This window comes from Leopardus geoffroyi, chromosome C3, assembly GCF_018350155.1.
Source record: "Leopardus geoffroyi isolate Oge1 chromosome C3, O.geoffroyi_Oge1_pat1.0, whole genome shotgun sequence".
Taxonomy (NCBI): Eukaryota; Metazoa; Chordata; class Mammalia; order Carnivora; family Felidae; genus Leopardus; species Leopardus geoffroyi.
Genome location: NC_059338.1, coordinates 131,165,090 through 131,188,633, shown reverse-complemented (window position 1 = coordinate 131,188,633; position 23,544 = coordinate 131,165,090). Strand labels below are relative to the sequence as shown.

The window sequence follows — 23,544 nt, the reverse complement described above, 5'->3', positions numbered from 1 at the left end:
AAGTCTGGTAATGAGGGAATTCTTAACTCTAGAAAACCTAAGAAAGGAGAAGTAGGGACCTCTGAAGGCAGAGGTGCAGCATGAGGCTGAAAAAGTGTGGGTAAATCCCAGCTATTTCAACCACCCACGCACATGATTAGATTCATCAGCCATATACTCAGGTACACAGACCCAGCTGAGGTGAGCTAGGGCACTGTGCTGGAAACAGGGGTTGTCCCTCGAGAAACCATCCAGCTCAAGAGAAAACACCTATGGATGCCGCTATGGACTGAATGTGTGTCTTCCCAAAATTCATGTTGAAGCCTGAATGCCAATGTGATGATATTTGCAGGCAAGGCCTTTGAACGGTAACCAGGTCATGAGGATGGGGCTCCTATGAATAGGACAGGAGAGAATTTGCTTCCTCTCCCCCTGTCCTCCCATGTCAGTATACAACGAGAAGTCAGTCATTTGTAAATCAGGAAGAGGGCCTTCACCAAGAACCTGACTGTGCTGACACCCTGATGTCAGACTTGTAGCCTGTAGAACTGTGAGAAATAAATGTTTGTTGTTTAAGCCACTCAGTCTACGGTATTTAAGTTATAGGAGCCCAAACTGACTAAGAGATCATAAAAATTGGCAAAGGTTAGGGGCTCTCATGAGGGATTCCGGTCTTCCCAATCATTCTGTATGTGGCCCACAGTAGACAAGTCCCACTAACATATATGGTTGCTAAGTTCAGAATGAGTCTCCCCAGAATGTGCCACTTTGGCATGCTGATTAGTTTTGAGTTGAAGATAATTAAAGCCCCAAAGATTCAGGAAGAGCTTTTGACCCCCTCCTCAACTGTCTAAAAGAATTTAGATAGAGGGCCTGGTCCAGGAACAGAGCTATCACCAGAGATAACTACAAAGAGTATACGGGCTCTGTGTGCTAAGCTGTGGGGGAACTTGGCAGGGCCTGTTTGTTCAAAATCTTCTCTTTGAACATTGTCTCTGCATGACATGGCAAACATTCGTTTACCAAACATTTGCTCTTCCTATCTTCTTGTGAACTGTCTTCCTTCTCTTTGGAGCCCCAGACCCCTGTCCCTTCTCCTTTGTTCATGATGGCATATAAGCCTCAATTGCTTGGCTGTTCTTTGAGACGCTCAAATCTTTGTGGTGCTTCTCTGCATATGTAATTAAATTTGTTTTTCTCCTATGAATCTGTCTAATATCAATGTAATTAATAGACCAACCAAAAGAAGCCAGCAGGGTAGAGTAAACATTGTTTCTCCCCTACACTTCCAGTTAGGTGCTTAGTATTCCATTTCCAGATATAAACGAGGATTTTGAGGCAGTTGAGAAAAGCATTTAATATATTTTTTATTTTTTTTAAGTTTATTTCTTTTTGAGAGAGAGAGAGGCAGAGTACAAGCAGGGAAGGATCAGAGAGAGCGGGAGACACAGAATCTGAAGAAGGCTTCAGGCCCTGAGCTGTCAGCACAGAGCCCAATGTGGGCCTCAAACTGATGAGCTGTGAGATCATGACCTGAGCTGAAATCGGAAGCTTAACTGAGCCACTCAGGCACCCAGGAAAGCATTTAATATTAAAGAGAGAAACCAAAACAAACAAGCAAGTAACAAAGACATCAGATAGAAAACATAAGTAATCATAGTAAAGACAAACCATAATATATATCCTATGAAAGATAAAAGAAAATATGGCATCTGTGAAACAAAAACAATAAGCAACTTTTAAAAAGGAATATTCCAAGGAAAAGATAGAGCTCTTAGATATTAAAAAATAAGTTAACAGAAATAAGAATTTCAAAAGAAATATCTCAATTGAGAGTATTTCCCCGAAAGTAAAACCAAAAAGATAAAGAGACTATTTTTATAGAGAGAAAAGACTTTGAAAATGACTAAATTAGTCAGAGGGTCATTCTTTATTAGGAGTTCTAGAAAGAGAACACAGAAAAAAAAAATGGAGAGGAAGAAATTACCAGAAATAATACAGCTTATCACATATATGAGATAGGACTAAAGGACATGACTTTCTAAATTCAAAGTAATCACCAAGGGATTAGTACAATAAATAAAAACAAAACTACATTAAGAAAGAGTATCATGAAATTTCAGATGACTATAAATAAAGAAGAAATTGTAAAAGCTTCCAGACAGGAAAAAAATTTCCAAACAGAGATTAAAAACTTTAATTGCTGGGGCGCCTGGGTGGCTCAGATGGTTAAGCCTGCGACTTCAGCCTACGTCATGATCTCACCATTCCCAAGTTCAAGCTCCACATCAGGCTTTGTACTGACAGCTCAGAGCCTGGAGCCTGTTTCAGATTCTGTGTCTCCTTCTTTCTCTACCCCTCCCCCACTTACATTCTGTCTCTCTCAAAAATAAATTAAAAAATTAAAAAATTAAAAACTTTAATTGCAACAGACGTCTCTATGGTATTCCTGGAAGCTAAAAAAAAAAAAAAAAAAAAAAGGAACAATTATCTCCCAGCAATTCTTTTTTTTTTTTTAACGTTTATTTATTTTTGAGACAGAGAGAGACAGAGCATGAATGGGAGAGGGTCAGAGAGAGGGAGACACAGAATCCGAAACAGGCTCCAGGCTCTGAGCTGTCAGCACAGAGCCCGACGCGGGTCTCGAACTCACGGACCGCGAGATCATGACCTGAGCTGAAGTCGGCCGCTTAACCGACTGAGCCACCCAGGCGCCCCTCTCCCAGCAATTTGTAATTGTGCATTCTGTATTCAAACTATCCATCCAATGAGAAGGGAGAATTAGTATATATTTAGGCAAGAATAGTAAGGTCCCATACATAGAGTAAGGGCACACTTTTACAGATGTTGGTTGCCAAAAGAGGAAACATAGTAAACCACATTGATGTATGTTACTTGTTTTTGTGCAGAAGATTTCAAACCAGCTTCACACATCTCTGGCCCCGATCCCACCTCACATTCTACCCTCTTGTATGTTGGCCTTACAAATAAGCTAGTAATAAAGAATATGACAGATTTTTTTTAAGACTGAAAATCTTTGCATGAGGGGGCATTATATACTATGTATTCTATTGTTTACCGGAATATTCCATTAGATAGTGACCTCTGCTGGGAAGAAGAAATATATCACCAAAGCTGACAAAATAAGTAGTCAAATTCATCTCTTTAATCAAGGAATTGGTTAATTTGGAAAGGCAATGCTGGCCAAATCTGTTATTAAGAATTGTTAAGGGGGGCCCTGGATGGCTCAGTTGGTTGAGCATCTGACTCTTGATTTCAGTTCATGTCATGATCTCATGGTTCATGGGACTGATCCCCGTGTTGGGCTCTGTGCAGACAGCATGGAGCCTGGCTGGGATTTTCTCTCTCTCTCCCTCTCTCTTTCTCTCTGTCTCTACCCCTCTTGCACTCTCTAAATAAATAAATAAATAAATAAATAAATAGGAATTGTTAAGGCACAACTGTGCTCTGAATATCTTTATTTCAAAAATGATTCTATGAAAATGAAAAATGATTCTATTTCAAAGTTGTGTAATATAGAAAATAATATAATAAACACATACCTGTCACCCACCCTTATCAAATCTTAACATTTTCCCATTTTTTAAGTAAAATAATTACATATATGTGAGGCCTCTTACATCCCCCTTCCTGAAAACAGTTCCTTCCTCCCCTGTCAAGGGGGCATTACTTAGTATTCATCTTTCTCATGAATTTTTTTCTCCTTCATATGAAAGTATCATATATAACATAGAGTGTAATGTGTGGCAGGTTTTAAATTTTTTATAAAACTGGAATTTTATAAAAATGGGATTACACACACATTTCTTTCTGAAATTTACCCCTTTCTGCTGGTTGAATTGTCCTGTTAGTGTGATCTTGTCCCCCTCCCTTGGGGAAAAAACCCAAAACACTGAGACTTAAACTGATACGGAAAACGTGATTCTTCATAATAGAGGTAGGTAAGGTAATTTCTAAAGGGATTCTGTACAACAGTGTTTGAATATCAGGACAAAGGAGAAAACCAGGAGGAGTTAGTATTATTGAGCACTTACAATATGCCAGACAGCATTTTAAGTGACTTCGTTGGTTAAGTAATTTGTCTCATGGCAACTCTTCCTCAGGGACCTCCACTTTTCAAAGGAAGAAACCAAGGCGAATAGAAGTTACCTAGTTTGTAGGTATCAAGTAGGTCACACTGCTGAGCTGCAGGCCAGGAGACCAACCCCCCTCTGACTCTCTGTTCTGAACTCTGATACGTAGATAAGGCTTATAAAGAATTCTAGTGTACTACTGATGTGGATGCACTTGATTTCTACCACGTTCCCTTCCTTGTGGCTTTCTGAGACCCCCAGCTGGGCCCCAAAGGGTGGTGATAGTGGCTCTCTTCTCTCTATTCTGAAATTTAACTGACCAGAAATTGAGCATCCTCCTGTATGCAAAACCTCTTGGTCCCCTGACATGAGAAAAACTAAGACCGTGGTCCCTTGGCATGAGAAAAACTAAGATTGTGGTCCCTTGGCATGAGAGAAGCTAGGATTTGTTCTTGACTTCAGCAACTGGGACTTGAGATGAGTCAAATATAACAACTTCTCTGGATCCACTCTTTTAAACAAGGCAAAATATTGTCCTTTTCCATTTGAAATAATCTTGTTGTGAGAAAGAATAATTTAATGTGCTGTGACATCCTGAGTCATTAAATAGGAGCATCTAGCAGTGCTATGCACTTATTTGCAAAAGTTGATATGCATGAGAGCTTTTGGCTTTAATTCTTTAGCAGAGAGAAAGGGGAAGTAGACCTCCAGGCCTAAGTAAAAGTGACAAAGAAAATCGACTCTGGTTCGTGTCTGCTCCCCTATAGGGAAACTTCTAGGGATAAGCGGGAATAGCATGGGGTCACAGTACCCGGTTTCAGGTCCTGGGTCCCTATCTTACTAAGTAGCTAGCTCACCTACCAGTCATGGGTGAGTTAACAACCCTCTGTGCTGCAGGCCCAACCTCTATAAAACCATAGGATCATAACAGTATCTCCCTAATAAACTTGCTGGAAGATTAAATGAGACCATGCATACAATGCCCTTAGGAAAGTACCCAGCACCCATTAAACATGCAATAAATATTAGGTATGGTTGACATCAACATCATCATCATCATCATCATCATCGGTATCTAGCTGATGGAACTTGCTCTGACCTCCTGAAGAGAAAGGGGGTAAGGACAGAATTGGAAGGCTCTGGGTTTTTTCTGAATACATGCAATAAATGTTAGAGTATTATTTACTACTTAATAGCTGAAGTTTTCAAATTCTATAAATCTCAATGGTAAGAATGTTTTCTATTCTTTTGGATATCAATTTCTTCTAGTCATGTCTAAGAAAACTGCAACATACATTGACTCAATAAGTACTGATTGAACACCTACCATGTGACAGGGATTTTTCTAAGCATTAGGAATACAGTAGTGGACAAGACAGACAAAATACCTTCCCTCATAAATCTTATGTTTTAATGAAAGAAACTGACAAAGGAAAACCTAAAATACAAATACGATCAGTTAGTGATACATGCTATGCAGAGTATTGCAGATGAGAGATATTTAGATTGGTCAAAGATTGGTCAAGGAAAGCTTCTCTCAAGTCCCAATAGTTTATTTTTGGTTTTGTTTCCCTTGCCTCAAGAGATGTATCTAGTGTGGCCGATGTCAAAGAGGTTACTGCCTGTGTTCTCCTCTAGGATTCGAATGGTTTCATGTCTCACATTTAGGTCTTTAATCCATTTTGAATTTATTTTTGTGTATAATGTGGATGGAGCTGGAGGGCATTATGCTAAGTGAAATAAGTCAGTCAGAGAAAAACAAACACCGTATGAATTCACTCATATGTGGAATTTAAGAAACAACAACAACAAATATGATCACAGGGGAAGAAAAGATAGGCAAACCAAGAAACAGACTCTTAACTACAGACAACAGATGGTTAGCAGAGGGGAGGTGGATGAGGGGATGGCTTAAGTAGGTGATGGGGATTAAGGAGTGCAATTGTTGTGATGAACACCAGGTGTTGTATGTAAGTATTGAATCACTAAATTGTACACCTGAAACTAATATTAGTTCACTGTATGTTCACTGGAATTTAAATAAAAACTTAAAAAAAAAAAAAAAAGAAAGCTTCTCTGAAGAAGGTGGCATTTGAATGACATGGGTTACCAAGAGATCTATGCAGTTATTTGAGAGAACAATCAGGTCAGAGGGAACAGCAAGCGCAAAGGCCCTGAGGCAAGAGTGAGCCTGGCTTATTTAAGGAATAGCAAGAAGACCAGAATGGTTACAGCAGAGTGAGCAATGGGCAGAGTTCGCAGGAGCTATGGTTAGAAACGTAAGTAGAAACAAGGTCATATAATGCATCTTAGTCCTTAGTAAGGAGTTTGGATTTCACTCTAAGAGTGACCACAAATCAGGGGTGCCCGGGTGGCTCAGTCAGTTGAGCGTCCGACTTCAGCTCAGGTCATGATCTCACAGTCTGTGAGTTCGAGCCCCGTGTCGGGCTGTGTGTTGACAGCTCAGAGCCTGGAGTCTGCTTTGGATTCTGTGTCTCCCTCTCTCTCTGCCTCTCCCCTGCTCATGCTCAGTCTCTGTCTCAAAAGTAAACAAAAATTTAAAAAAAATTTTTTTTTAAAAGAGTGATCACAAACCATTATAGATTTGAGCAGGTGGGAAAACAAAAGATTGGGGTAAAAGCAAAGAGATCCATTGGGAGGCTACTGGGGTCCAAATGAGATGATGACTACGTAACTGAAGGTGGAGATGAAGACTATGGTTAGTCGTCACAGTCTGGATCTATTATGAAAGTAGAGCTGAGCAAAGCTATTGAAGGACTACAAGTGTTGTGTGTGGTAAAGAAAGGAATTAAGGATGAAGCCTGTGTTTGGGGCCCAATTAATTAGCTAAGTGTGTGGAACTGCCATTTACTGAGGGGTAGGGGAGGAACACTCTTCTCTCCTAGTTTCTTTGGCTGTTCTAATAATTAAATTGACATAAGGCAGATTAACAGGAGAAAAATTTAATCTTGTACGTGCAGGAGCTCACAAAAATAGGACAGAGAAGTGACCAAAGTGGGCATCTTTTAGACAAAGAAATAATAAATTTGTGAAAAACTGACAAGACAAGGAGTTTGGGCTTGATGGAGGAAATTGATAAAGAAGTAACAAAGTTTGTTTATACAGCCTTCCTGGTCCTGAATTCCCTATCTCTGGCGATAGGGATACCTCGTACCCTCCGGGTGCAGGAGGGTGCCCTTCGCATGGGAATTTATTTCCTACTTTTAGGGGAACAGAGAAGGGTCAGAGTGTCCTTCTTGTATCAGCTGTTTCTTAAGTAACTTTAATTTTAAATAATCAATATCAATCAAAATAATATCAATAATCAGTAATCAAAGTGGCATATTTTAGGGTGGCCTGCCCTGAAACCCACCAGGGGGAAGATGAGGGGTGGGTCTTGTTTGATAGAGTGGGGATATATACAGATTTGTCAAATTTAGATGCATGCAATCCAACCAGTGGTATGGGGTAGCTTAGCAGAAATGTTGGGGAGGGAGACGTACGTCTGAATCTCAACAAGATCTAAATGACCTTAAACAACAGGAGGAAAAGGGGCACCTGGGTGGCTCACTTGGTTAAGCGTCCAACTCTCAGTTTCAGCTCAGATCATGATCTCATGGTTTCGTGAGTTTGAGCCCCGCATAGGGCTCTGCACGGATAGTGTGGAGCCTTTTTGGGATCCTCTCTCTCTCTCTCTCTCTCTCTCTCTCTCTCTCTCTCTCTCTCTCTGTCCCTACCCTACTCACGGTGTCTCTGTATCTTTCAAAATAAATAAATAACCTTAAAAAATAAAACAGGAGAAAAGGAGATCAACAAGAATGAATATAGTGAGAATCAAGAAGAGGTTCAAAGCTGAGGATGAGGTTTTTCCAACATTTAGAGTTTAGCAATACATGGAATAGCCAACAGGAACACTGACAAGTGGCTAGTAAGTATGAGGAAAACTAGAAGGGGATGACAGCCTGCAAGTCCAATAAAGAAAATGTATCAGGAGGAGGGTGTGATCAATTGGTCTGTGATGCTGAGTTTTCCATAACTCTTAGGTATCACAGAATAATCTTTTTTGTTTGTTTTTGTTGAGAGAGAGAGAGAGAGAAGTGGGGGAAGGAAAAGGGAGGGAAAGAGAGAGAGAGAGAGACAGAGAGAGAGAGACAGAGAGAGAGAGAATCCCAAGCAAACTCTATGCCTGGTGCAGAGCCCAACACGGGTTCCATCTCATGAACCATGAGATCATGACCTGAGCTTGAATCAAGAGTTGGACACTTAACTGACTGAGCTACCCATGCACCACGGGTATCAGGAAATAATCTTAATAGCTGGTATCTGCATATATCTGTATGGCAGTTTACAGTGGCAAAGCATGTTTGTTGGTACAATAATTATACAGAACATCCTGTGAAAAATGAGTGCAATGATCAATTATGAGACATGCTGTCTGTGATGTTTCACTCAGAAGTTCATAGTCCACATTAATGCATGCATTTAGTATGTGGCTCTGAGAAGTTAATGGAAAAGAAAACTGCTAACTTTTTTAAAACCAGGAATTTCCCAAATTGTTTTTTTTAATTTTTTTAATGTTTTTATTTATTTTTGAGACAGAAAGAGACAGAGCATGAGCAGGGGAGGGGCAGAGAGAGAACGAGACACAGAATCCGAAGCAGGCTCCAGGCTCTGAGCTGTCAGCACAGAGCCCGACGGGGGGCTCGAACTCACGGACCATGAGATCATGACCTGAGCTGAAGTCGGACGCTTAACCGACTAAGCCACCCAGGCGCCCCTCCAAATTGTTTTTTTAATTGGGATTTTGGGGAGTAATTTATAAGCAGTAAAATCCAACCATTTTAGGAATACAATTTTATGAGTTTTTATACAATCATGTAACTACCACCACAACCTAAGTGATTTTATTTTATTTATTTATTTTTTTCAACCTAAGTGATTTTAAATCACAAATTGGGCCAACGTGGAATGTCTCTAGCTCCACTTTGGGAAATGTTTATTGAGGGTTTGTGAACATTTGCACATATATTATCCCACTTAACCCTCATGCCAGCTCTCTGAGCTACACAGTGATGGGGTTCAGGACACACTACCCCAAAATGTGGCACTTGGGCACGTTAAATATCTTAAAAACTTTTGTGTAAATGGCAGAACCAGGAAGGTCACTCTGGCCTCCATCACTCTTTTTCCCTGAAACAGGCCATAAAACTCCCATGTGAAACGTACCCTCCCTACGCCAGGAGGAGGGAAGACATCACTAGAGACCAGGAATTTTGGGCCAAGAAGTCTATATAAACAAACCTTGTTAAACTAACCTTTATCTTCCTAGACACTTCTTCACCATCTACTACCTCCCACCCAAACTTCACAAAATGACTGTTTCTTCATCTAAAAGGTATAAAACCTTCCTACTCTGGTCACTTCTTTGGCTCTTCATTCTCTTGTGGAGGCTCCCCTGTACACGTAAAAATTCAATGAAGTTTGTATCATTTTCTCCTATGAATCTGTCATTGTCAGTTTAATTTTCAGACACAGCCAGGGACCCTAAGAGGGTTGAGGAAAAACTTTTCCCCATTTGCAATACCATTATTTCTCTGTAAGACAGAGAAAGAAAGAGGCACAAAGAAGTAAAGAATCATGCCCAAGGTCTCACAAACCTCCTCAGTGAAAGAGGTAGATTGAAACAGATCCTCTTTTCACTTGGCATAGTGGGAAAATAACGGATAAAACTACCAACAACTAAGACTATTTACTGAGTCCTTGATTCATCAAGCATCTCTTTAAAGCAGGTGTCGTAATTCTTAACATATAGGAGTTAAGTGTTGAGGGGTTAATCAATTTGCTCAAGGGTAAAGAGTTAGAAATTAGCAGAGAAAAAATTCAAATCTAGGTCTTTCTGAATTCAGAGCCTGAAATCCCAGCTGCATCATACTGTGCTGTCCTATACAGTAGCCACTAGCCATATTCGGCTATTTGAGAACTTGAAATGTGGCTACTCCAAATTGATATGCGTGTAAATGTAAAATATACATAGAATTTTGAAGACATTTTAAAAATATAAAATATCTCAGTGATTTTTTATACTGATTACATGTTAAAACAATATTTTGGATATATTGAATTAAATAAATTATCGTATTAAAATGAATTTCATAGGTGGCTCAGTCGGTTAAACATCCGACTTCGGCTCAGGTCATGATCTCACAGTTCGTGGGTTCAAACCCCGGATCAGGCTCTATGCTGACAGTGCAGAGCCTGGAGCCTGCTTCAGATTCTGTGTCTCCCTCTGTCTCTGCCCCTACCCGGCTCATGCTCTGTCTCTCTCTTTCAAAAATAAATAAAGATAAGAAAATAATAAAATGAATTTCACCTCTTTTTACTTTTTAAAATGTGTCTCCTAGAAAATTAAAAATATGTAGCTCATACACTGCTTTAATAAATAGAAGCTGACCAAACAATTTATTTCTTAGTGTTGCAGTCAAGAGATTTCCCCTTATTTTTCCATCCAGGGTAGAACACATCACCAGATACACTGTTTTATCCAGAGTTGGTTTGTTTCTGGAGGAAATAGTTAGAAACAGGATTCTTCCTCTGGTCCCCAGCTGTTTACAGTCATTTTCTTTTGCACCCACACAAGTTATTGCTTTCACTTTTGGTAGATTCATTTTTATTAAAAATATTAGCTAACCAATGACTTGTTAAAGACATACACCAGAAGGTTGCTTTTTTTTTTTTTTAATAAAGCAATAAAATACAATGATCATGGGGCGTCAATACTGGACATTCAGCATTTAACCCACTGCATTTCCTTGCAGGGTGAACTAGCACCTGGGTGATGCCTGCATTCTGTCAGTCATGTCGCACGCTAATCCTGAAAAGCACATAATACCTCCTAAAATATCTCAAGGGGTTAGAAAGATCTTCTAAATATTTTTAAATCTCTAAAGAATAAGAATTGCCTAAAATATGTTCCTTCCTGAAACCTGCTTCATTTTAGTTCTAAATATTCTTTTAGTCCTTGATATTAATTTGATTCTAAGGAAGAAGTCTTCATAAGAGTGTGCTTCTTTACTGGAATTATAGTGTATGTATATATGTGTACACATATATAGTACATATATATGTGCATATGTGTGCACATATATATGTATACGTATATGTATACATATATGTATACTTACATATTTACCTATAGTGCCCACTACCTCCAAGTGGAGTCGAAATCTGGCACTTATCTATTATCATTTTATTTGTGTGGTTCAGTAGCTATCAACCTGTTTCTGTATTGGAATCAACTGGGGAAATTTTGAAAAACCCAAATGTTCAAACCTTGCCCCTAGAAATTCTGAGTTAGTGAATATGAAGTTTCCCTCAGCCCAATGAGAAAATCTGACGCACAACTGAGGTTGAGAACTATTTGTGAGGACAGTAAAACTAGTGTTTTAGGCTCCCTAAACTTACTTCTTTTTTTAATAAATATTTATTTATTTTTGAGAGCATGGGAGAGGCAGAGAGAGAGGGAGACACATAATCCGAGCAGGCTCCAGGCTGTCAGCACAGAGCCTGATGCGGGGCTTGAACTCAAGAAACACAAGTTCATAACCTGAGCCGAAGTCAATGCTCAACTGACTGAGCCATCCAGGCGCCCCTCCCTAAACTTACTTTTAAAAAAGAAACTAGTTTGCACCCAGATCTCTCTTCTGTCCTCTGTGCCTGCAAGGATACTAAGCACCTCTGCTCAAATTTCTTACCAAAATCTCTTTGGCTTACATGCTTTCCCTCAACCAAACGCCTACTAGGGTTTTTATAAGCATCACTCATTAGTCTGATGTTTATGTACAGTGGGTATATATGTGCATGAGTGTGTCCCAACTGGACTATAACTCTTTAAGGAGAAAGATAACACCTTTATGTTTACCACACCCCATTTTAGGCAAATGCACATCACACACCAGGTACTTAGTTTAAAAAAAAAAAAAAAAAAAAAAAGGATGTTTCAAAAGTACCTACAATAATCCCCAACTTACAGTGGTTTGACTTACAATTTTTCAACTTCTTGATGGTGTGAATCAGTGGAAACCATACTTTGAGTTTTGACTTTTGATCTCTTCCCACTAGCAGTATTTGATAAGATATTCTCTCACGATACTGGTGGCAGCAGCAAGCTGCAGCTCCCCGTCAGCCACATGATCACAAGGGTAGACAACCAACATACTTACAACTGTTCTGTTTTCCACTGTCAGTACAGTATTCGGTAAATTGCATAAGATATTCAACACCTTATAAAATAGGCTCTGTATTAGATGATTTTGCCCAACTGTAGGCTAATGTAAGTGTTCTGAACACATTTAAGGTAGGCTAGGCTATGCTGTGATGTTCAGTAGGTTACATGTATTAAATGCATTTTTGACTTACAGTATTTCCCACCTATGATGGTTTTATTGGGGCATAACCCCACTGTAAATAGAGCAAGGTCTGTAAGTAAGATCATGATGTGCTCTTAAGAACATCATAAAACAAATCAAATCCCTCCCCTAATAAACAGCCTTTTAACTGAAGATAATTGTAGCAGTTATGGATCTCAGTCCATATACTCAAGTTTGCAAGAAACATAATCTTCTAATATTACCCACACTCATGATTTTCTCCCCACTCACCCATTCCTTTACCTCAGATTGCTAGAATCCATCACCTTGAAAGCAGTCCCGAAGGAAATGATACATTATGAACTTTCCTGCCAGAAAAAAAGAAAAAAAGCACCATCTCAGAATGTTTACGAATTGCATAAGTTTTCCTGAAATGCCATGTGTTTGAATTATCTATCATACCATTAAATTAAATATGGCTAAAGTGTTATTGGGACTTTATGTATTATAAGTTTTATTGTAGGTATTTCATACTTATTACAGCAGAGTTTTCTGATCATAGTGATGTCAAAGTATTATTTACAGGAACAAACCTACCATCCATGTTGTTGTTGATGGGCAGGTTTAAAAAATTAAGAATTTTTTTTTTTTTTTTTTCTGAGAGACCTCCTCCTCCAGGCCTATTTTCTGGTCCACAACCCAATAAAACTCTGTATTACTGACTTTCTGTTGGGATAAAATTTTAAAATAACTTTTGACCCACGCTATTAGGCCAGCGCTTCTTAAATTCTCTTCAGTGAAATACCAGCAAGGGAAGAAGACAGAGAATGCAGTATATAGCTGGATGTAGCCCCAAACTAAAATTTTGTTGCTGATTAGGATTAAATCTTAATGAAATTCTTCACCTCACTTCATTATACACCATTGCTTTAAATAGTAAAAAATGTTTCACTTCCCTGAATCTTTCAGTAAATTGATTTCATAGAAAAATATGTTTACTTTGTGGCTTTGAATAAATTGGCGATACACTTAAGAATAACCCTTAACTCCAGCTGGGAAGAAGAGGAGGCTTGGAGGAAAAGGAGAAGCAGGCTCCACGTGAGAGCCTTGCATGGCAAAAAAAAGTTTCAGTTTGGAAACCCAGTGTTTGTTTGCTATGTTCATAATGTACCTTAACCCTTACTCCCTTAGACCCTGTTCCCCATTGTTTGCAAGCAGGACTCACCTTCTATAGGGCCATTAGAGCTTGAAGGTGCATTCCCGTCTGACTCATGATTCTCTTTCCAGATAGTACAAATGCCCTGCTTTTCCAGCTAATATTGAGCACTTATTATGTACCTGGTTTCGTTTTAAATTCTTTATATTTGTCAAGTCTTTTAATCTTCCCAACAAGCCTTTGATGAGGCCATTATTATTATACCCAATATACAGAAAAGAAAATTGAGATATAATTCCTTCAAGGTCACCCAGCTAGTGGATAACTGGTAGAGGACATTCCAATCTAGGCATTCTTAACCGCTGCAATATTGTGCTTTAAATGACTCAACATTTAAACTGTGTGTAAAATTAAAACACATAAAGGATTGATAATGTTGGATGTGTTATAAAGGGTTTTAAAGTAAACTTTTTATTCATATTGAATATTGAAACGTGCATAAATCATGTTCAAAAGTAACTATCACCCACATAGAGAAACAGAACATAACTAGAGGCCCCCCCATCACCTCTTATGCTCTAAGTTTCAAAGTTCAAAATAATCATTCACTTAGTGTTGTACAAGCTGAACTCTATATCTATTTAAGACCCAAATTAAATTCATTTCCATAGTAATATACTCTTTCTAGAGTAGTGATCCTCAAAATGTGGTCCCCAGACAAGCAACCTAGCATCATCTGGGAACTTGTTATACTTGCAAATTCAAGGACCTCCATCCAGACCTACAGAACAGAAACTCTGGGCGTGAAGCTCAGCAATTACGTTTTAACAAGCCCCCGAGCTGATTGTGATGCACGCTAAGGTTGGAGAGGCTTGGATGTAAGTCCGTTGTAACGGTTTTGGTTGGTGATCACGTATTGTGTTAAGTGAATACTATCGCCTAAAGTGTTAGGCGTGGATAACGGTGACAAGTTCTAATCACCTACCTTTTTGAAGTACACTGCGGGTAAAATGCTTTCTATTTTAACTAACCGTGTTGTTGTTGCCGTCAATGTCGCATTTTATCAGGAGTATAAAGCAATGTTGCCTTTATCAGGCTCCTCACCTCCCAACCTCACTAGTCGCCCAGTCCGTAGTAGTCCAGTTTACCAACAAAGCCCGGCTTCAGCGTGGCGGGGAATTCAACAACCTGAAGCGGGAGCAGGCCTCGGCCAATCAAATGCAAGGTTTAAGTCGCTCGCCCACCCTGGCGGTGTGATTGGTGGTTTCCCGCCGGCGGAAGAGGCCTTTCGAGGCACCGCCCAGGGCCCTCCCGCACTAGCCAATCGTCGCTCGGCGCCTCGGGCGGGGGCGGACTCGCGCGAGTGATTTAACATGGCGGAAAATGGTGTCTTGGAGGCTCCGAGCCCGCGGGGGCGTGCGGATGGGGAGGACGCGGAGCCCCCGGAAAAGCGAATGGCAGAAACGCCGAGAGATGATCAGGAGCAGTTTGAGTGCCAGGAACTGCTGGAATGCCAGGTGCAGGTGGGGGTCCCAGAGGAAGAGGAAGACCCGGGCCTAGTGGCCGAAGCTGAGGCGGTCGCTGCTGGCTGGATGCTCGATTTCCTCTGCCTCTCTCTTTGCCGGGCCTTCCGCGACGGCCGCTCTGAGGACTTCCACCGGACCCGCGACAGCGCAGAGGGTGAGTGCTGGGCGCGCCCGGTTCGGGGCTGCGCTGAGGCCGGGGGCGACGACGCGGAGCGGGGCGGGAACCTCTGCGAGCTGTCAAAGCCCAGTTTGCAGCGCAGTACCCCTGGGGGGTCGGGGGACCCGGGCTGCTGCGGCGCAAGACCCGAGGCTCTGAGTTGAAGTTGGTTCGAATCCCGCACCCGCCTATTTGCAGCTTCTCAGTTTTTCTCAGATTCTGTTTTTCTCTTCAGTAAAGAGAGAATTAGAATTAGACCGCCATTTAGAATTGATGCAGGATCAAACGAGTTAAAATGTGTAAAATTGCCCAGCGTCTCAAGTCCTTTTTCTCCTTTAGCGCTTGTATTTGTTGTTTTTATCGACTCAGGTATTCCTGTGATGGCATTTATAAAGCGGTCACAGTGGCCTCCAAGTGACCCAGGCATCAGTGTTTTCTATTAATTTGTGAGCTTTTTAAATCTCATTTGGCTTGGTTGCCTGCAGAATAAAAGTAACTGTCAATGAAATTTACTGCCTGCACAACACAGTCTGTAAGCGATGGACAAAAACAGATTCAGAGAAGACTGGCTTTTTCAATGAGAACAGAAAGATACGCTGGTATTTAATATAAAATTAAACACTTCAGAAAACAGTATCGACACATTTCATCTTCATGGTCATCCCGTAAATTAGGCAGGTAATCTTAGTTTATAGAGGAGTGGACTAGCCAAGCAGTCTAAAGTGTTGGTAGGTTAAAAGGAATGTTCCACACCTGTGCCTTATCTTCTGCTCCAAGAACCTTTCCATATACTGACTGTGTCAGATAGCACTAGAGCCATGGTTAACTACCATTAATTAGAAAGTTAAATCCTGAAATGAAGCCAGTTCGTTATACTTAAAATTATTTAAAAAGTCCACTTTGGGGAGAAAGGTAGGATTATCTGTGTATTAATGAATTTGAGTTGGAAACATTAGTATCAGCTCCTGTTTGGCTCAATACAGGCATAAATGGTGTTAAGAAACATCATTCATTGGGTAAATTTGTGGATCCAATTGGCTTTATTAAACAATTTCATGAATTGGGCAGCATCCCACCTAGCCAAGCGGGGAGGAGGGTGGAGAAGTTGTACAAAATGGAAGATTTTTATAGGAAGGAGGGCAGGGCAAGAAAGTTATAAGCAAAAGAAAAGGTTTGTTCCAGTCTAGGTCCATTCCCTTTAGGAGGAACAGCAGGCGTCTTACGCAGATTACCTCATCTTTCTTTGGGGGATGGAGAAGGCCCATTTGGCAGACTTTTTGGCTCCAGTCACAAAATTCCTACCAACCGGTTTAGACTATTTGGGAAAGGTTGAAAGTGCAGCCAGATTTGGTGGTAAGCCCAGTTTGGGGACTTAGCCTGAGTGACACCATTTTGGGCCTGTGGTTTTCTTTTAACAATGATTACATATAGAAATGTTTATGCATATTTCTATACATGTTTAGACACAGGTTAGTTAGTATATATTCATTTACTTATTCTGTTAGACGAAAGGGCACAGAAGCAGTGTAACCCTACGTAGTAACCTAGCACTGGAGGCTTGGTTTCTAATACCATTCCTTAATAAAGGGAACCAGCGCTCTTTGGAGAAATGGCCTGAATCTGACACTGGGACAGGAGATAGGACAGATGAACCTGGAGCATCTTGTGCCAGGAAGTAAGGAAGTGCTAACAGCAAACCCCCAGACAAAAAGAACTTTTGGGGGTACAAAGGGAACAGGAGCCAGCTGTAAGAGCTCCCAATGGCCAGAGCAACTCGAGCAAGAAAATAGTTTGAATTCTAACCCAAAGGTAAAATATTTATCTGTGAGCCCATACTGATGTAAATAAATGATGGAATAAATAAGGGAATGAGATAAGAAACAAATCTCCTGCAGAAGAATTCCAAGTAATTTATGAAGCTACTATGTCGTCAAGGAGGTGAAACCTAACACCCCACTCCTTAAGTGTGGGCTGTGCAGAGTGACTTTATTCTGAGAAGTACAGTATGGCATTGAGGGAAGGATAACTTTACAGTAGAGAAGCCTAACAAAGATTAATTCACACCTAGGTCATCAAGGTCAACAGGAACGGTGACAGTTTGTCATTATATATACTTTATATGATGTATTCAATATGGAACTTTACCTCTTTGATCTTCCTCCCAAAACTTCTTAACTCCAATCAAATTGTGAGAAAAACATCAGACAAAGCCCACTACAAAATATCTCAAAACTGCGAAGGTAATCAAAACCAAGGAAAATCTGAGAAACTATGATGATGACTAAATGTAATGTGTCCTGGGTGATATCAGCAGAAAAAAAAGGACATAAGTAAAAACTGAGGCAGTCAGAAAAGAGCATGGACTTTAGTTAAGGATGTATTAATATTGATTTATTAATGTAACCTGTACCATACATATACAAGATGTTATTAATAGGGGAAAGTGGGGGGAGGGTATATAGGACTTCTGTCTTCACAATAATTCTATAAATTGAAAATCTTTCTAAAAATTAAAGACTTCTTTTGAGGTTCTAGGTCAAGACCCGAGGAATAATCTAGGCCACCTCTATTATTTTTAGGATCAGGGCACAGAAAGCCAGAGAGAGTAAACTATTTTTTAAAGTTGCACTGCTAGTCAGTGACCTATAAATTGTGAACATAGTGTTGTCTCTGTATTTCCATTTTGACTGAAAGGACTTCCTTTTATCTTTTATAGGATTTCATTTACTTTTCAAAACTTTTCAAAAACACACAACTCTTGATGCTTTCTAGAAAATTCTTAGCTCTTTCATTCTGACTCACAATTATTCTCACACCTCACTTAACTTAGGCTGTTTCCAGACTAGGAAGCAGTTTAAGATAATGATTAAGAGCATCGGCTCCGGGGGACACCTGGGTGGCACAGTCCATTAAGCATCTGACTCTTGATTTTTTTCTGCTCAGGTGAGGATCTCAGGGGTCAGGTCATGGGATATAGTCCGGTCTCTGGCTGACGCTGACAGCAGAGCCTGCTTGGGATTCTCTCTCTTCCTCTCTCTGCCCCTTCCCTGCTCACTCTCTATCTCAAAATAAATAAATAAACTTAAGAAAGAAAGAAAAAAAGAGCATGGGCTCCAGAATAAATTGTCTGAGTTTGATTCCTGGCTCTGCTAGTTTGTAGCTGTTAGACCTGAAGCAAGTTACTTACCTCTTGGTGGGTCAATTTTCTCATCTTTTTATTTGGGGTGGGGGGCAGAGAGACAGTGAGAAAGCCCAAGGAGGGATTCTCCTGTCTGTCAACACAGAGTCTGATGCGGACTCGAACTCAGGAACCATGAGATCGTGACCTGAGCCGAAATCAAGAGTCAGACACTTAACCGACTGAGCCACCCAGGCGCCCTCAGTTTCCTCATCTGTAAAGTGCTGATGATAGTATCTACTTAAGAGAGTTGTTGAGAGAAACACATGAACTGATAGATATAAAGCAAGGTTTCTCGACGGCCTCAATACCGTTGACACTGTGTGTTTGCACCACATGATTCTTTGTTCTGCGTACACACGAGAGTGGAGGGGGGTGAAGGTGAGGGTTCTCCTGTGCTTTGTAGGACGTTCAGCAGCGTCCCAGACCTCAACTACTAGACGCTAGCAGCATCCCCCTTCTACTCGTGACTTTCAGAATTGTCTCTAGACACTGCTGAATGTCCCTTAAGGGACAAAATCACCCCCATTTGAAGACCACTGGTATAGAGTGCTTAGAGTAGTGCCTGGTGTTAGAAGTGCTTAAATACAGTGGCTATTGCAGCCAGTCAGTAGATCTCCCTAACGTGTTTCTGTCAGCAGTGTTTGGTTACAGGTGAGGAGAAAGCAAATAACCAGGTTCAACCAGGGGAGGTTTTCATTGTTTTTATTTTGTTTTTTGGCTAGCAGGTACAAAGAACAGAAAGGCAGTGGTATTTGTAGGTACTGCATATGGACTAAATTGAATATGGAGGGAGGTGAGATAGAGGTCTGACTTTCTTCCCTAGCATAGAGTAGATTCTTTTGTTTTGCTCCTATACCATACTTAATCTTTGTGGCATTAAAATTTTAATGAATCACTTGCGTAACTTTTGGTTTCTGTCTTTAACATTGGCTAGCAGTAGCTGTTAAGTAAGTATTGAACTGTTTAAATTTTATATTAATTTTGTGCTCTCTCTGAATCTTGTTTAATTAAATTGTAGCTGGTTTTGGTCCAGATAAGCTCTGGTATAGCTTAAGATTATGCTATTTTAGAATTGAGGAAATAAATACAAGTCAACGTATTTGTCTTTTATCTGCTTAGTAGCTGCAAGACCACTTTTTGGTTTTGCTAGTTGATTTAATCTTTATATACACCAACCAAGCCCTGGGTGAACTGTAACTGTGGAACCTTCAGGTCTTACTTTAAACATAATTTCCTCAGAAAAGCTTTCCTATCTCCTTCCTCCAACTAGCTACTAAAACATATTCTAAGCTTTCTTTGTTATATGCATCCATAGCATTCTGTACTTGTCTTTTTCAGTTTTCTCCACGTTTTTACTTTAATTGTTCAATCATTTGTCTTTCATTGCTACATAGTAATAAATTCACTGAGATCCAGGATTATGGTTTACTCCAGCATCATACTCAATGCCTAGCGTAACATCTGCGCGGGCATTCAAATATTTGGAAGACTAATATTAATAAATTTTTTTTATACATCTGCAGTTTTATTTCTTCTTTGGGGTTAGGGTTGAGGAGAAACAGGTTTTGGCTGAGAAATAAACTTTTTTGCTGAAATTGTACCCTGAAAGTTTTAAATAAGTAGCAGAAGAAAGGGAAGATAGGTAGTTGGTAAACTGAGGCCTAAAGTTGCTGCCCCCTTTCCGTGTCTGCCCCTATGACTTCTTGTCCCAAACCAAATTACAATAAAGGAAGTATTCTGCTCTTTATTTTGCTCCGGTAATGATCTAGACTGAAGACCAAGAGGGGATTGCCACCACAAGTTCCCAAGAAGGAGCGCCACAAGTTCGTTTATACTATGGTCTGTGTCTGAGACACGATCCCTAAAACATCTATCAAAGAGTAAAAGGTAGCAATGTGGACTTGATTTGTTTCCAGAGCTTTTCTGCCCAGCTCTCACTGATGAACACAGCGAACACCAAGGGCACGTCTCTGACGGCCCCTTCGAATTTCTGGAATAAGTATTGTTCTACTGGAGCTGAGCGGCAGCTTTTGAACATTCCTCTTAGATGAGCTGCATGTGATTTTTCTCCACATACCCTGTGGAAGCACACTCAGGTGGTTTTAGTCTGGAATTCACACACGGAGCACATTCTCCTGCCACCGCAGGGTCCTCCACCAGCCGGCAGGGCAAGCCTGAGGTGCTCCCTGCCATCTCTGCCTGCACAGGGGCCACTGCTTGCTGAGCGTTGAGGTGAGAGCGCAGAACCACCAGCAGAGGGGGCTCTCCGCGCCTGTAAGCCTGGGGCGCTGGGTGGCGCACCTTTCGGGATAGGGGGACCAGCTTGACTGGCCTCGTGCCTCAGTGGAGCACTCACACTGCAGCCCTCCAGGAGCTCCAAGGTCAGGGCTGCGGAGTGCCAGAGCTGCCAGCTGCCCCGGCAGAAGCTTTATCAGGACGTTCCCATGGCTATGGCGAGAAAGCCAACACGCTCTTGTTGGATCAGGCTGTACACTCACTTCTTTGGACCCACAAGGCTTTCTGGAAAGGCCACGGGGCCTCGGGTGCAGCAGGTGGCCACACCTCGGGCCGTCTCCTCGCTGCCAGCTTGCCCCAATAAATAGGTTTTTTAAATCTTTGTAAGTTTAACAGACTCCCTAACTGAAACCTTGACCAAAATAATATAAAATATTTCCTATAATATTAGGTAGGAGTTTTAAGGTATAAAATAAACTTCCAGCTAATGATTAGACACATTTTACAGTTTGAGTCTAAATCTCCCTTTTTGTTAGTATAGAGTGCTACCTGTGAAAGTACTTTTAAGTATTTATTATTCTGCATGTGAAAATCTGTTTTTATTTTACAAGAAAAGTGCTCATTGCTATTTTTCTCATTTTTAAAAAAATTGCCTATAAATAAAAGCATATAGCTCTCGGTTTATGATTTTTGCATGTTTATAGCTTATTACTCAACCAACCACACAGAGGCACTGCTGGGTCAAGTTTGGCTTTTTTTTTTTTTTAATATTTTAATAAAATTCATATCTTTTCTTTTTCAGCTATTATTCATGGGCTGTCCAGTCTAACCGCTTATCAGTTGAGAACTGTATTCATATGTCAGTTTTTGACAAGAGTTGCAGCAGGAAAAACCCTTGGTAAATATGTGTTTTTATCTTATTTTGGAAATGTTTTAATCTATGTCTAAAGGTAAAACAATGAGAAGAAACACATGGAAGCTGTTAGTTGTTTTTGAGAGTTTGCACTATGTATTTGGCATGTACATCTATACAAGCATTTTTAAAGGAAGTAAAAGAAATATAGTTCTCATCTCCTTAGAGCGCTGGTTGTCAAACTTAGCTTGCTTCAGAATTATTAGAACACTTGTTAAAAAACAGAATGCTGAGTCCCCTTCCCTACCATGAATTCCTGATGCTATAGGATGGATGGGAGGGGCCCTGGAGTTTATATTTCTAATAAGTTCCCAGGTGATTCTGACACATGGGGAGCCACGCTTCATGGGCTCTCCTGGAGATTTACTTTAAATTTGACTATGGTAACTTTGTGGTGACTCTTCCACACACATTCTGTTTTTTACTCGCAACTATGATAATTGAAACCTTTTATTTGAACTTGATTTCAGTACTTATTTAGATAGGTGAATATGATTTATAGCTATAAAAGCTCTCTCCTTTATCTCTACAGGTAATTTTAGATTGTAATGGGCAAGCCTGCTTCAGTTTATTAGTAATGGGTGATAGTTACAACATGGTCACTTAAAGGACCTTTTGCTACAAATAATTACATATTTATGTTGGTGTTTACAATTTACACAAATGCTTTCCCAACAGTGCTAAGTGGTGTAGGCAGTACTTAACATGAAACTGTTTACTTATAATCCTGTTGTAGTATGGAAAATCCCAGTGTGTTAGTGCCACTCTCGTGACGTTCACTGTCCAGCTCTGGCTCATACAGTATGCTGCATGTTGGGGGTAAGACTAGGGCTGCAGTTAATGCCATGACCATAAGTGACTAGGACTAGAAGCAGAGTAGATATGGGGAGACAGAACTATAGGTAGTCTGGGCCTGTAGCTAAAGAAGAAAAGCATCTGGATGTGGACACAATCGGAGAATTCCTGACCATGCGGACAATAAGTTAACATGGTTGTTAACAGTTGTTTTGTAAATTAAATATGACAAAATATTCTAAAGTGCCCAACTGTGTTTCACGTGTTAGCAGTTGTTCAGTGGATCTTAACTTTCTCCCGGACGGCCCTTCCTCTAGCCTCTCCTTTCTTCCTGGAAAGAAATGTAGAATGTGTGTGTGGCGCCATGGTTTAATCTTGAAATTCACCAGGATCCCCCTTTGGGTATATCTTAGACATGATAGGCCCATGTCAATTATCAACAATCAATGTATTTCACCATAATGGACTCAAGTGAGGCAGCAATTAAAATTTTATTTTAATTTATATGGTAGACTTTCAGCTGTATATATAACTCTTCCTTTTTTTTTTAAAGTGGTTGCTCAACAGCAGCACTGCCTAATAGAAATACAATGTGAGCTATATATATAATTGAAAAGAAATAAATGGACTTAATTTTGGCAATATCTTATTTAACCCAATATTTCTAAAATACATAAACATATAATCAACATAAAACATGTTAATGAGACATTTTACCCCTCTTTTTGCAGTAAGTCTTTGAAATCTTGGGTGTATTTTATACTTAAAGCACATTTCCATTTGGAACTAGCCATATTTTACCTGTTTAACAATTATGTATGACAGTGGCTACCATATTAGCTTTAGTCTCTGCCCCACATAGCTTTGAAATGTGGCAGATGTCTTGAAGGGCAAATGTTTGTTTATGACAGGTTCCATTCTCTCATGGGACTTTATTTTTTAAGTTCTGTACAGCTCCGGGAGACTTCCCTACCTTTCTACCCCAGCTTTCTGAACTGCCCCAGAACTCAGCAAATGTCCTGAGGGGAAAACCAACCATGTGTTTTCAGTTCTTCTATCCAGTCCACCAAGCTAGCCCCAAGGAAACCGCCAGAAGCTTTCCTTGTTGCTATTACCCCAGTAAAATCTCCCTGCCTGGAATG

At 40.3% G+C, this 23,544-nt stretch overlaps 1 protein-coding gene and 1 long non-coding RNA gene across 7 annotated transcripts in view; one reads left to right on the top strand and one right to left on the bottom strand.

Moving 5' to 3' along the window:
- The window catches only part of LOC123586065, a 78,234-nt gene extending 63,451 nt beyond the window's left edge, over nucleotides 1-14,783 (bottom strand). For all 3 annotated transcript variants that reach the window (XR_006706579.1, XR_006706578.1, XR_006706580.1), the window contains exons 1-2: nucleotides 14,581-14,783; nucleotides 12,731-12,807 (exon numbers count right to left, since the gene is read on the bottom strand). This is a non-coding gene — a long non-coding RNA (uncharacterized LOC123586065). The remainder of the gene's footprint in view (nucleotides 1-12,730; nucleotides 12,808-14,580) is intronic.
- A 146-nt stretch (nucleotides 14,784-14,929) lies between these two features.
- TERF1 (telomeric repeat binding factor 1) overlaps nucleotides 14,930-23,544 on the top strand; it is a 34,311-nt gene continuing 25,696 nt past the window's right edge. For 2 of the 4 annotated variants that reach the window (XM_045454919.1, XM_045454918.1), the window contains exons 1-2: nucleotides 14,935-15,275; nucleotides 21,497-21,592. In XM_045454919.1, coding sequence (XP_045310875.1) covers nucleotides 14,969-15,275; nucleotides 21,497-21,592 — 403 coding nt within the window. In that variant the 5' untranslated portion in view covers nucleotides 14,935-14,968. Of the gene's footprint in view, nucleotides 15,276-21,496; nucleotides 21,593-23,544 lie in introns of all 4 variants that reach the window. The other 2 variants (XM_045454917.1, XM_045454921.1) reach the window with 2 other exon arrangements.